General features: G+C 40.9%; 1 protein-coding gene across 1 annotated transcript in view; it reads left to right on the top strand.

The window, feature by feature from the left end:
* The window catches only part of LOC134536341 (nephrin-like), a 699,671-nt gene that overhangs the window by 380,591 nt on the left and 304,947 nt on the right, over positions 1–14,133 (top strand). Inside the window, exons 2-3 of the mRNA XM_063376094.1 lie at positions 769–901; positions 12,210–12,418. Coding sequence (XP_063232164.1) covers positions 769–901; positions 12,210–12,418 — 342 coding nt within the window. The remainder of the gene's footprint in view (positions 1–768; positions 902–12,209; positions 12,419–14,133) is intronic.

The following is a 14,133-nucleotide window of genomic DNA, read 5'->3' as shown; positions in this document are numbered from 1 at the left end:
CCCGCCATCAACCTAAATAAAAATGAGTGTTATTAAGAGGATATACTTATAGGATGTATATATGGCTTTGATCGCAGATAAAAAAACATATATGCGAGTGTGAAAGTTTGCAAGAATGCAAGTATGCCGCGTCAATTTTTACCTCTCTCCTGCCGTATCCTCCTCTACCGGTTCCCCCACCACGAACCAAACTATCCCCCCCCTCCTCTCCCGGTTTCCCACCACGTACCTAACTATGTATTCCCTTTATGAGATTGGAAATTTTCGTAACGCTCTAAAATTGTAACCCCCCATCAGCCAAAGACGTTTCACTTGGAAATACTCTGAAGTTATTTAGCAGAATAAACGAAGTCCTTGGCATAAGGATTGCTACCATGTGTGTTGAATGCAGTGGCGTAGCCAGGATTTGTGAATGGGGGGTGTTAAGAAGCATTCCCCCCCCTTCTCCTGTATTAAAGCGCGAAGGTCCGGGGGTCCTCATCCCGGGAAAGTTTGGTTTTTAAGGTGTGAAATAGTGCTGTTTTAGCAGTTTTCGGTACTTGAATTTAAATATTGTAATGGTAAAAAATTTTATTAATTTTTAATATGAAATTTGTTTGAGTGATGAATAAGAAATCTAAATAAAGATTTGGTGCTTAAGGAGGGGAAGGGGGGGGGTTTGAACCCCTAAGCCCCCCCCCCCCCCCTTGCCAAGCCCTTGAACGGCGAGGACGTGTGACGTGAGCGGGAGCTGACGGGAGCTGACGTCGGTGCCGCTGCTTGTTGCAGTGACGACGACGGAGACTCAGGCGGTGGCAGGCACGGTGGCCAAGCTGCCCTGCGACATCGCGCCGCCGCTCAGCGCCGACAAGGTGTACCTGGTCATCTGGTACAAGGAGGGCGCCGTGTCGCCCATCTACAGGTGGGCCGCCATCCACTCCTTACCCCCTTCCCTTTCCTCCGACCGCACCTGTCAGGAACCCTAGCGTGCGCCGCTGCCCGCCCCATCCAGACGCCAACGCTGGACCTTCCTCCTTGTCATGTACCGAACCTGGTCGGGCAGCCTTCTTTTCGCAGACAAGAGAGCCAAACCCCCGATCGTGCATCTTCGGTTTTTTTTTCATTGTAAATAAATATGGCGGTGTTGATGAAAGGATACTACTAATGGTTAGAGACCCGGAAATTTCGCGGATTCATTTAGTCGCAAGTTAGAATGCAAACCTTAACACTCTCGCACTGTGTTCATGATTGGCCCGCAGTTGTTTGGACACGCCCGTCTACGACCGTGAGCCAATGATGCCCAGCTAGGAGAGAAGTAAGCGAATCAGGTAGTGCCAATGAACAAGGATAAAAATGTCCTCGCTAAGAAGTCAACCAATTGGAAAGTAAACATGAGTCGAGCACACCTATAACTTTGAATTCTATCCTGAGGCCAGAAGAATCCGCGAAATTTCCGGGTCTCTACTAATGGTTAATTAGGTTAGGTTAGTTACATTACAAATACTTTAAAACAATTGTGGACGGTTGATTTGTTTAGGATAGCTACATTAAAGATACGTGGAAAAAAAAAACATGAACTTCGGGGAACTTCGGGTTTTGGCTCTCTGGTCTGTGAATAGAAGGCTGCCCGAACATGGTCCGCCTGGTCAGAGGTGTATCCGTGCTAGTGAGGCGGGGATGATAAAGCGCGACGCTAACTGGTGCTTCTAGCGAGGTGTCGCCTCTATGTGAGCTGGCGCGCAGTCTTTCTCGTCGTGCATTGGAAAACTATGAAATTTGAGCGGTGACCGTAACATCATATGGTTGAGAATTAAAGATTAAGGTGTAGTGCAATTCCCTTAAGTGCTTTCAAGAATCTGTACCGCTTGTTTTATGTCTGAAAATCATTCCGATAACTCGCCTTTTAACCATTTTAACTCTTCTGAAAATACAGTTTTAAAAACTTAATCCGGAGACAAAACTACTTATCGGCCCTCAGCTCTTTATTAAATGTTTTTCGTAGACAGACCCCACTCGGATATCTTGAGCAGTTTTCAATACGCGTGGTTTTTTTTTTACTGAAGCCCTGCAAACCGTATATGTGCCCGGGCAGGTGGGATCCTTAATGCTTGCTATAATTTACCCCTGAATGAATGAGCACAGTGTCATCCCATTGTCTACGCAGAATTTACTTGAGCCCGGCTTAACTAGTTGCAGTCGGGATTTTAAGATAAGGGTGTTAGTCATGGCAACTGTAGCTGCCCTAGCCACGGCCAATTTACATCAAAGCACACGATGCATGCTAAATTTATTGTTGTTTTTTTTCATATCGTAGAGTTTAGAGGAAATTTTATGAAAAAAAAAAATACTATAGGCATTACATTTTTAGAATTGAATTTATAACCTTAATGTATGACAACCTCTCTTTTATGGTTACATATATTTATTTATTTCACTGCACATAGGAATGTAGAATGCTTTTTGACTTAAGTATTTAAATATAATGTTTTATTAGTAGTATATTTATTGCAATGATAAATTCATCAAAAAAAATGTTTTAAGTAAAAATTAATTATTTATTAATAATAAGGTTATTATCAACATTCCTATTGATGAACAGTAACAAAAGGCGCATATTTTATATGTAAAACTAGCTATTTTAATACTAATTTAAGAAATAAATTGATTGAGATATTAAAAAATAACTATAAATGATTAAAGCGTAAATTACTTGATGCAGATTTTTAAAAATAATATTATAGGTATTTGTTGTTTGTCATTTGTTTTATGTTTACAAACTGGGGAATATATATTTTTTTAACAAATTTTCAACCATATAAAAGCTATCATTGTTACCAACACCGTTGAACAACTACACTTAATAGGTTATCTGTGATTTTTTTTTTAAATCTTTGTGTATTCATAATAATCGAGGTCATGAAACCACGAAACTTGGCAGATAATTTAATGGTAATCAATTTTTAATCTCACCAAAATTTCATTTGGTTAGGTCAGGAGAATTGGGAAGAACTGCCATCTTCTGCCTTTCCCTCTGGCAACGCAACACACAAGGGAGCAAGAAGCTCGAAACAGTATTAGCAGTGCCGGGGCCAACAAAGATGTTTCCTGAATCTCAAGCGGCGGTTAATTTCTAATCTCGTCTAATTACCGGGAAAGCAATTGAGACTCCGTGATCCTCGGAACGGGAAGATTGGATTGGCGCAGCCGGAGGGAACAGGAAAACGGTCTTTTTTTTTTAGGTTTTGGAAGTCATAGGGATGGTTCGTTTGAGTTGAGGGAGGGTTTTGAAGGACGAGGAGAGGGGGTGGGTTTAGCGATATGGCTCCTTTTACGCGAGGCATCCCACACTTTAGCCACACTCCCCCCTCCGCTGGCAAATCAAACCTAACGAACCGAACACGCCAATTCCCGATTTACCGCGGAAAGAAAACTGAAAGGGGTGGAATCATCTTTAAAAAAAAAAATATTGCGAAAGGAGTAAGGCTGTAGATATGAAAAGGACTTCGTATCTCTCTCGTTTTTTTTTTTTTTAAACTTTTTTTCCCCCCTCCGCTTGGTTCCTGAAACAAATCGTACTATTCGTCTCTCGGGGCTCGATGAACTGTTTCGACAATTTTTTTTTTTTTTTGCTGATAATCGATTATCTGTGAACTCCAGCGGCGCGGGTAATCCTCGAGGAATCTCGCCGCGGGATCTGATTGGTTGGAATATTATTCCCCCCTCCGCGCAATTTTCCGGCGTTCACCCGCCACCTCTCTCTCTCTATCTTTATCTCTATCCGTCTCAATGGGTTCACTTCCCTTCCATCTTCCCGCGTTCGTCGCTTCCCGCGGTCGTTACTCTCCGCATGAAACATTCAGGGGAAGGGTGAGGGGGGAGAGGGTGTATCGACTGCCGCAGACGCATCGCTGGGATCTCCGGGAGTCCATAGTTCACTTCTCGATGATTCGGCTCTCCTTTTTTTTCCCCCCTCTACTCCGCCGGCCGGCGCGCCGACCCATCGCGGGAGAACTGCGTGGAATTATTCACGCGGTCTCGGGAACACGCCTGCGGGAACATGCCTGCGGGAACATGTCAGAGGGAGAGCGCCGCGCCGGGAAGCCTAAGATGCACATAAAGTTCTGCCATTCCCGATTACACCCGCACAGTTCACCTTCGGCCCACCTCGGGTTTATATATATGTATATTTATATTTCTCTGATTATTTTAATGTAGCTATACTTACCTAACTAACCGTCCATAGTGTTTTAAAGTGTTTTAATGTAGCTAACCTAACCGACCACTTTCAATATTTGAATTCATTTTTTTCCTGCGCAAAAATAAAACAAATCCCGAAGTTGGCCGGATGTGAATTGTTCGGGTGTAATCGGGAAAGGCAGAACTTTATGTGCATCTTAGGTTTCCAGAGAGCGCCGATTTCCAGGAGCCGTCTCCTTACGCGGGAACTGCTCGGCCGGGGTAGTGGGGCAAAAGCGTAGGCGGGAAATGGCCACTAAAAAAAAAACTGCGCGGTTGATTAAGTGCCAACATAGAAAACGTAATCTCAAATGTGAAAATGTTCGCAGGCTTTCACGGTCATTGTCTGAAGTAGCTTGGCTTCTGTGTTGTAGCCGTGTCCTTGGCGAATAATTCACCGACGTTTCCGGGTCAACATTGCAGTCGCCATCATCAGGAAGCATTTACCTACTGGTAAACAGTATAGGTAACTGCTCCCTGATGATGGCGACTGCAACGTCGACCGAAACGTGACTACAACCCAGAAGCCAAGCTACCTCAAATGTAAAAGAAAACATGGAAATTTCTTAAACATAATAAAAGGAAAAAAAGGGAAAACGGAAAAGAAGAAGTGGGTCTGAAATTAAGAAGCTATAAACGACCTGAAAGGTGCACTCGATTCGAAATTCAGGCTACTGCCAATAGCCACCAAGAGCTCATGGATGTAGCCATGAGATAAAACTATGGACGACGTTGATTTAATCGTCAACCCCCCCCCCCCCTTTTTCTCACTACCGGCGGGAAAAGGGGTGGGGATAATTGGTTTCCTGGGTAGTTCCGATCGATGCGTTGATGATGAAAGTCGTAATCGACTCGCCGGACACATTCAGAACGGTTTGTCAATGTTAGATTCTACGGCGAGGGAGATCGACACTGGTAGATGATACTCGGTTTAATCATGGTTCTGGTTCGGTGAAGCTCTAACGTGTGTTCAAACCAGGGGGCAGGCAAGCGGCCGACGAGTTTCGACGGCTACTGCGCATGACGTCATCTGGCGGCCACCTGGCTTGTCTCTCCGCTCGGCCAACACGCTCGGCCCCTATTCAGCCAGCTACTGTGGTTTATTTTACCTCATTGGTGACAGCGGTATGTACAATGTTGAACCGGCCGACAACGTTGCGAACGATCACAAATACATTTTTTACTTAATTAATGCAATTATATATATGAGTGTTTCTGAAGTAGTTAGAACTTGCATTAACATGTAGGCCAGTCAAACGTGTTACAAAAATTACTTACCAAAGTAGAACTTTATAGTAAACAAAAAAAAATATGAAAGAAGTATACATTTACGAAACACAATTTTTTTTTAATTTTAACACAACAATACCTGGGAAACATAAAAAATTAACAAAAATATTTATTATTTTCGACATATGCATTCTCACGGAACAAGATAATGCATTCAAAAATTTTTACTACACAAAACATAAAGTTTATGTTCAACTCTGTAGAAACATTGACAGCCTATGTGAAAGTAGTGTACCGTTTTCAACAAAATTAGTTAATAATTTTTTTCATTTTGATTATTTCTTTCCTCTTCTTGTCTTTTTCATTTTTGTTCTTTATATTCAAATGCTTGATGCGTATATACGTCCTTGTCCTTACGAAGCAGTGAACAACTTTAAAAGGTAAGGTATTCCCTATTTCTTTCATAATTACACCTGTCAAAAGTTCAAATATATTTTTATCAGTGGAAAATAGTGGACCATGAAAATCGTTGAAACATTTTTCTGCGACAGAAATTTTTTCAAGAAATTCATTTTCGGGATTCACTAAGCCTTCCGCAGATTGTGTAGCAATAAAAGAATTTTCCGTTGTCAATTTCACAGAGCCGAGCTCAGGATGTGCATTTCTGAAGCGATGAGCAACATAGCCTGCAATGTATTTTAACCCTTCGTTCCTTATCGAATGTTCATTGTGTTCGAAAGGAAATTCCTCTACACAGTCACTTGCAGCTAAAGTTTCCATTTGCAGCTTTGATGCTACGTCAAATTCTCTTTGAAGTAATAAGTTGTTACGTTCACCCACATATTTTTCTCCTTCGCAAACATGAGATGCGACCTCAAGCAAGCACGATTCTTCAGGTCTCTCATTGGTATTTTGTTTCTCAGAAAAAACTGCAGCAGAATGCTTACCAAATACATAGTTTCTTAGCCTGTATTTAAACTCTACTGGTGATGGATGTGTATTTTGATGGCCCATTCCTCTGATATATGAAAAAAAAAAAAAAAAAGCATTCTAATACATCTTGATTAAGTTTAACAGTCGTGATGTACCGAACGTTCAGTGACTTATTTAAGTAGGCGAATAAATCTTTCAAAGATTGATTGTTTATCTGAATTCCTTTCTGAAAAGGCAATTTATGTTTCCCGCCTTTAACTCTCAGCAGTTCGATTGTGTTTGTCATTTAACATAAAATCTTATCCTGATGAACCAAACCTTTCCCGTATGCAGTTTGTGGAACAGAAGAATTAAAAATGTCAAACCAGTAATTAAATAATTTGAGAAAATTTGATGTTGGGATCACACTAGCGTCAGGTTCAATAAGGTTATTAGCATGTGCATACTTCAGTGAATACGAAACCGTGTTTGAAAATAATTGTGCAGCAATTTTGACTTTCTGCCTTACACTCCCTTGGACATCAAGATGATTTTGGGTCAGTGTCGGTGCTAATTTTAGATCATGTGTTGATTCTCACAGTAGCTTTTCAATAGATGTTTTATCAATAACTTCTGACTGAAGGACGTAGCCTTTATCAATGAAATGATTTCGTGCTAGTTTTAATAAATGTGGTGCATCATGAAAAACATAAACTAGCCTGGTGCTATAATGAGGGTTTTTAAATGATGTGTTGCTAGGAGATATGCCGAGTTGCTTCCAAACAGCTAGATTACCTCCTCCCATGTCGCTTACTGCCGCGCAAACTTTGTAACCGCTTTCTTCTAAACACACGATCACTTTCTTCAGTGTTGTTTCAGACATGGGTTCGTCAAAATTATAGTAAATAGGTTGTTTCCAGTTACTCAAGAGACCACGAGCCATTGCAACTTGTACGTAATTGTAAGGACCTAGAATCTGTTGCTCTTTCCTGTCCATACATATCTGATTACTAATTTTCATCTCATCGAAAGAAATGACAGTGACTTTATCAAAATCTCCAAGTTCCCTGCTCTTGCATTTCATCAAAGCCACAGCATCGTATAAAATGCCCGTGTTACAATCCAACTGCGAAGCCCACTTCCGTAGAGTACTTAAATCAGGTAATGGAAAATTAAGCTTGTTTCTAAGGTATCGATATGCTTTCGCACTTACACTCTTCAAAGAAATGGCAGCAGCAATATCGTCTGCAGACCAACAAATCCTTCGTTTCTTATTCTGTAAAATCAAAGGAATCTGTCCCGGAGTGAAAAATCTCCCTAACACTTCCTGCACTTTAATATTAGAATCAGTGTGCAGTGTTTTAATTGCTTCCATTTCTTCCTTAAGAGATGTCTTCTCTTTTTCTAATTCTTCATTTTTAATCAAAGTTTCTTTTACCTGTGATTCCAGTTCTCGAATCCTATCGTGAAGTTTTCGAACATCATCCTCGGAACGAACAGGAGGCGAGTCTTGGCAGGCAGTAGAGACAGGCGGCAGTGATTCATGCTCTTCGGCGTTCGGACTCAGCCTGTAAAAACCAAGCGTTGACAAATGAAATTTAATTGTATTGAATTTTATTTACAAACATATTAGAGCTATTGAAATTCACTAATGCTATATTATATGTATTATTTTTCAAAACTTATATTATACTTTAATAATCACTTGGCAGTAATTGAAATATGACTAACATTATCTCAACAGTATATAGACCTACAATACAATATGGAAAAATTCTAAACATTTATACTTCAGAATTTTAAGGTTATATATATAAGCCTAATTCAAAAGTTAATTCACTTTGTAAGGGAATTTGCACGAGAATAAAATATACAGCAACGATAAAGAAATACGTAATTATAGGCGGTTAAATTTAGCAGAGTAATTCATTTGTGGGTTTCACAGAATTAATACGAGTGAAAATTAAATAATTAAATTATCACGATGATATAATAGAATGTAAAAAAAATTAATTTTCTCGGAAATATTATTTGTTAAATAAAAACAGAACGCAAGCCAGCAAAAAATACCCATAAAAATGTTTTAGACAGATATATAAAATGTGTTCTTTATCATTAAAAATCGCTCTGCATGTTAAATTAATGTAACTACTATGACAGATTAATGCTAGTATACAGATTTTAATTACTACTCACTCTGTTGTTCTGTTTGCATGTAGTAGAATTTCCCTTACTAAGTTCTTCCTTGTTCTGATATTCTGTCTTTCAGTTCTATTTAACTGTACAGTGCAGGTAACGTTTGGAAGCTTCAAGTTAGGCACTGCGTCCTTCTTTAATTTTCGAGTTTTCACCGGTGAGTAATTTAGCAGTTTCTCTCGTAAGCTTTTGTAGAAGCACTCTTCGCTAAAATGAGCTGAACATACTCGTGCTGAAAATGAACAAAACACGTACATAGATTATTGACAACATAGAAACGATTTAATTCTCGTGTAAACAATATTAAAAGTGGTGTGTTGTAATATGACCTACCGGTTTTGACATTAATTACATCTGCCCTTCGACAGCAGTTTATCCATAACTTATGAATTTCAGAGCAAGTAGGAAAACGAAAGTATTTCACACTTTTATTTCGCCTACTGCTATTGTTGCACCCAAAGACAGAGCAGTATGACATGGTTTCTAAATAAAGTCTTGCATATATGTGAGTTGAATTATAACTTATAATAAACTAATACAAATAATATTATAATTAAGTATATTTAAAACCGCTGCCGTCTCCTAAACAATTCACGAGGTCAATCACAGACAATGGCGTACAACTTCCTGGTAAACACGTGCAGCGCTGCTCGTCCGGCCCGCGCCCGCCCCTCCAGGCGCATGGCCTGGCCGCCAGGTGACGTCAGAGGCCTGGGAGTGGAGGGAGGGAAGATGCGCATGCCCTTACCTCCTTTCTTCCTAATACCATGTGTTCAAACAACCCTGAGGGCCTTCCATCGTCTGGTAACCACCGCTGATAGTATAAAGGCAGAGGAATATGTGAGCTAGGTTAATTAAAAGAGGTTAAAAATAATAATTGAATTGACTTCATACGAAAGAAGGGGAAATTTAATTATTTATACTTTATATATTATTTTGCACATATACTTTGCACGACGTTTTCTATGTTGCACGTTTGTACGCTAAACGTACAAGTTACAGTCCAATAATTTCTCTCGTGCACGTACCATTTCTTCTGACAAGAGAAAAACCAACTTAAAATGAACTATAATATTTACTTCATTATTTTCAGAAAAATAATAATTTTGTATGTGGAATACTGTACCCTATAGATATTTATTCATGCTTTTTGTTAGTAAAACATGATGTTATTTCCCTGTACTCAGTTTAAAAACAAAACACGGAAACCGAAAAACCCATCCGCCCTCAGCACATTCCATTCTTAGATGCGATTCGCAAACAGACCCCCAATCGGATATCTTATAGCAATTTTTTTTTAATCGTGTGGTTTCTTCTGAAGCTCTTAGCACCGTATGTGTCGAAAACAAATACACTTGGTTTTAGTTAGGTTAGAAATAAAAATCGGTAGGTGGGGCGGGGTTTCCATTTATGTGCGATGGTGCTGCTGCCATCTCTAGGATTTTTGCCGTAACAATTGTATCGATGGCTGCGAAACGTCGGCTAAAATGCGTTGGAAACCAGTTTCTAGCCTCGCGCAGGGCACCGTTTATTAATGAGGCTGCTGATCTGTTTTCTTACCGGATTTCGGTTTGGACAAGTTTTGGAATACGGCCCGCGGGTTAAGTTACGGTTGCATCCACACAAGGCAGTGCTTATTCGCTACCTTGCCCGAACGTCTTGGAATAGTGCCCGATGTGTTAGCGACCATTGCCACCGAATACCCGAAAGAGACAGTGATAATATATAGTTCGTGCCACGTAACTTGTCGCAAATTTAACAGTTTTTTCAGTTGTGTACCTATCCTTCCGCCATTATTTTTTGTCTGTCAACAGGGAAACCTTTTTTTCACAGACGAGAGAGCCAAAACCCGAAGTTCCCCGAAGTTCATGGTTTTTTTTTTTCGTATCTTTAATGTAGCTATCCTAACCAAATCAACCGTCCACAATGTTTTAAAGTATTTATAATGTAGCTAACCTAACCTAATTGACTATTAGTATCATTTTATCAACACCGCCATATTTATTTACAATTAACAAAAAAAACCGAAGATGCACAATCGGGCGTTTGGCTCTCTCGTCTGTGAAAAGAAGGATTCCCGTGTCAACACTGTAAACAACTTCATGCCGTTTTCAGTATTCGTGAACAAAAACACGTGTGCTGCTTTGAGAGTGATTAAGCGGATGCCGCTTAAGGTGCCCGTCCAGGCTGGGTTTATGTGTCAGTGGAGAGGGATGATAAGCGCGACGCTCGCTGGTATTTCTAGCGCGGTATCGCCTCTAAGAGCAAGGCTCTGAACTGGCGCGCAGTCTTCTCGTCGTGCATAGGGAAACTGTGAAATTTGAGCAGTGACCGTGTAATGCAAGTCTCTTAAGTGCTTTCACTAATCGGTACCGGTTGTTTTAAGCCTAAAAATTACTCTGAAAACATGCCTTTTAGCCGTTTCAACTCTTCTAAAAATACAGTTTAAAAACTTAATCCGTTACCTATCAAAAGTAATTTTCGGCCCTCAGCGAATTATTTTTGTAAACAGACCCTACTCGGATATTTTGAGTAGTTTTGAAATCGCGTTATTTTTCCTTAAGCTCTGCGCACCTTATGTACCCGGGCAGACGGGGCACTTAACGATTGTTCAAATATTTATGTAAGGGCGTTTATTAAAATATCGTTAACTTTTTTCTATTCCTCTACTTCCCTTATGTGGCTTTCCTTTTTTATCTGGATTTTTTAAGGAATTGATTTTTAGATATTTGTTCTGTTGATTATATTTGTGTTAATTTTTTTATCTAATGGATGCACCTACTGTTAGATGTATAACTCTTTTAGTTTTTTTTTTATCAAGCCATTAAGAATATTTTTAAGTGTAACATCTTAGCTCTCGGTGTAAGGCATTTTATAGGAGTAAATTCGTGAATCGAACGAGAGTCGCATGGAACGGAAATGTGTGACCACGGTGCTGAGATCTGTGGAGGATGGCGCGAATGAAAGTTCATAAAGCCAAAGTGAAACTTCGTGGTATTTAATATTTTAATTATTTTTTTAAAAAAGATGGGCATTATTTTTTAATAAAATTCGTTGTCGAAAACCAAGTCCAAATCCGGGGTTTGGTTTTTTTTTTCAAGGGGTATTTTTTTCCGCTTTAATTGGAGACGTTTCATTATATAGTATAACCTTTCGCTCTGGCAACGTCGACGTAGCTGCATCTGGCAGCGGATTCTAGTGGGGTGTCCGAATTTCGTATTATAATGGCATGTGCAAACTGAGAACACGTTACCCGAGGTTAGAAGTTACGCGCCACTGACGAGTGCTTGGTGGTTGAGGCGGAGAGGTGTAAGGGGGTGGTGTTTAAGGCGCGTGTGCGCCACGGAGGGGTTTATTAAGAGGGGTAGTGTTTTAAGGCGCGTGTGCGCCGCGGATAGGTGCCGTAAGAGCGTGGTGTTTAAGGCGCGTGTGCGCCGCGGAGAGGTGTCGTAAGGAGGGAGGGTGGTGTTTTAAGGCGCGTGTGCGACGCGGAGAGATGTCGTAAGGAGGGAGGGTGGTGTTTTAAGGCGCGTGTGCGCCGCGGAGAGCTGTCGTGAGGAGGGAGGGTGGTGTTTAAGGCGCGTGTGTGCCGCGGAGATGTGTCGTAAGGAGGGAGGGTGGTGTTTAAGGCGCGTGTGTGTGCACGTGTGTCGCAGCTTCGACGCGCGCAGCAAGCCGCTGGAGCAAGCCAAGCACTGGACGGACGAGCAGGTGCTGGGCGCGCGCGCCTACTTCCGCTACGCCGAGGACCCGGCCAAGTTGACGGTGGAGGGCGTGCGCGACTCAGACGGCGGCGTCTACCGCTGCCGCGTCGACTTCAAGAAGTCGCCCACGCGCAACACCAAGGTCAACCTCACCGTCATCAGTGAGTACCCCCTCCCCTCTGCTCCCCTTGCCTAACATTCCCCCTTCACCAGCGCTCCTTGCTGGGACCACGTGTTTGTTAAAATTTCATAGCATTGTCAGTGTTTCGTGGTTGTCTGGGTGTTTACGAAGTGAAACGTTTCTTTTACTGAGGCGTCTTAATTTTTCGAGCGTTACCAAAATTACCATCGCTTGAGGGGAATAGTTAGTTACGTGACGGGGTAGAGGCACACTTGCATACTCGCATACTTGCATACTTGTATGTATACATATTAATTGTTCACTATGCCTAATAAATTGGAGACCTGTAAAATTCGCGATTTAAAATCCCTAAAGGATAGACTCCATGATCCTCTATTCACTCGTGCAAATTACATCTGCTGATTGGTTACCGACTCGTAACACCTGTTGACTGGAATGATCGTGATTCGCTAATTCTTCTGTTAAATATTTTTCGTTGGCCCAGAGTCCTTCAGATAAACTGTGGCCCAATCACTGAAGCAAAATAATGTCAAAAGTATTTGGACTCTATCCTATCGCGAAATGAATTTTACAGGTCTCTACTAATAATATAATAAGCAAAAGTGTCACTTATTTTGCGCGTGGACTCCACGTACACAATTTTTTTTTTTTTGGTCTGCTGTCACCAATCATGACCATCCAGTGCAGAACAACGCGAGTCCTGAATGGCCCGGCCAAATAGGTCTAAAGGCTTCTCTTGCAGACGGCCGCCAACCACAAGGGAACACTCGCTAGCGCGGGCTTTTCTTCTTGCAGTGCAATGAGCGAACAGAATTTTTTCCCGTGAGAAACACATACCCCTATTACAAAAGATGTAATACTACAAGAAAGATTTTGTAAACTTGTACAACGAATAACCATGTTTATTTTTTAAATAAATATATATATATATATATATATATATATATATATATATATGAAATACATTTTCGAGATAACGCTGAGTATGTATTGTGAAAATTGGCGCATAATTTTCTACTTTAATTGATGTTTCATTCAAAAATAATTTTTACAACTATATCATTGATAATCGAATATTCAATAATTGGCCATTATTTCTTTTCATTGTGTTTATTAATGCGCGCAGTCAATACTGGAAAAGCTACTCAGGGAACTGTTTACTAAAAACTTTAACTATTGGATGTAATGGGACAACATAACGCATAAATTACCGGGTAAGGATATGAAAGCAGTCTTACTGCGAACGCTGTTTTGTGATGATACATCTGTTTTCAAGAAAATGCACAAATTTTCAAAAAATCTGTCATTTTATTTGAATATGTCAGTTCCATTTGCAATAAAAAAAAAGGTCAAGGTCCCTGGGGGGGAAATCGAAGTGCTGACGAGAGCTGGTGGAAGATGCCAGATGGTGTGTGCACTTTGCGAGCAGAAGGATCGTTGACTTTTCCTTGCCCTCACAAGGGATCCGCGGATCCCCCCCCCCCCCCAGCCGCGCTCACAGCCACCCCCGGAAACTTGCCCCCTTTGAAAGGCAACAAGTGTATCCCTTTGACAGCGAACTGACTCGGTGAATGGTTTATTGATTCGGTGGAAAGATTTTTTTTTTTTTTTTTTTTGCTATCTTGTAGAGAAGGGTGGGGGGAGGGATGAAGAAAGAAATATGGTTCACTTTCTTGATCTCCGCGAATCTCTCTCTCTCTCTCTCGCTCTCTCTCTCTCTCTCTCTCTCTCTGT

Source organism: Bacillus rossius, chromosome 10, assembly GCF_032445375.1.
Source record: "Bacillus rossius redtenbacheri isolate Brsri chromosome 10, Brsri_v3, whole genome shotgun sequence".
Lineage (NCBI taxonomy): Eukaryota > Metazoa > Arthropoda > Insecta > Phasmatodea > Bacillidae > Bacillus > Bacillus rossius.
This window is presented reverse-complemented; position numbering and strand designations above follow the sequence as displayed.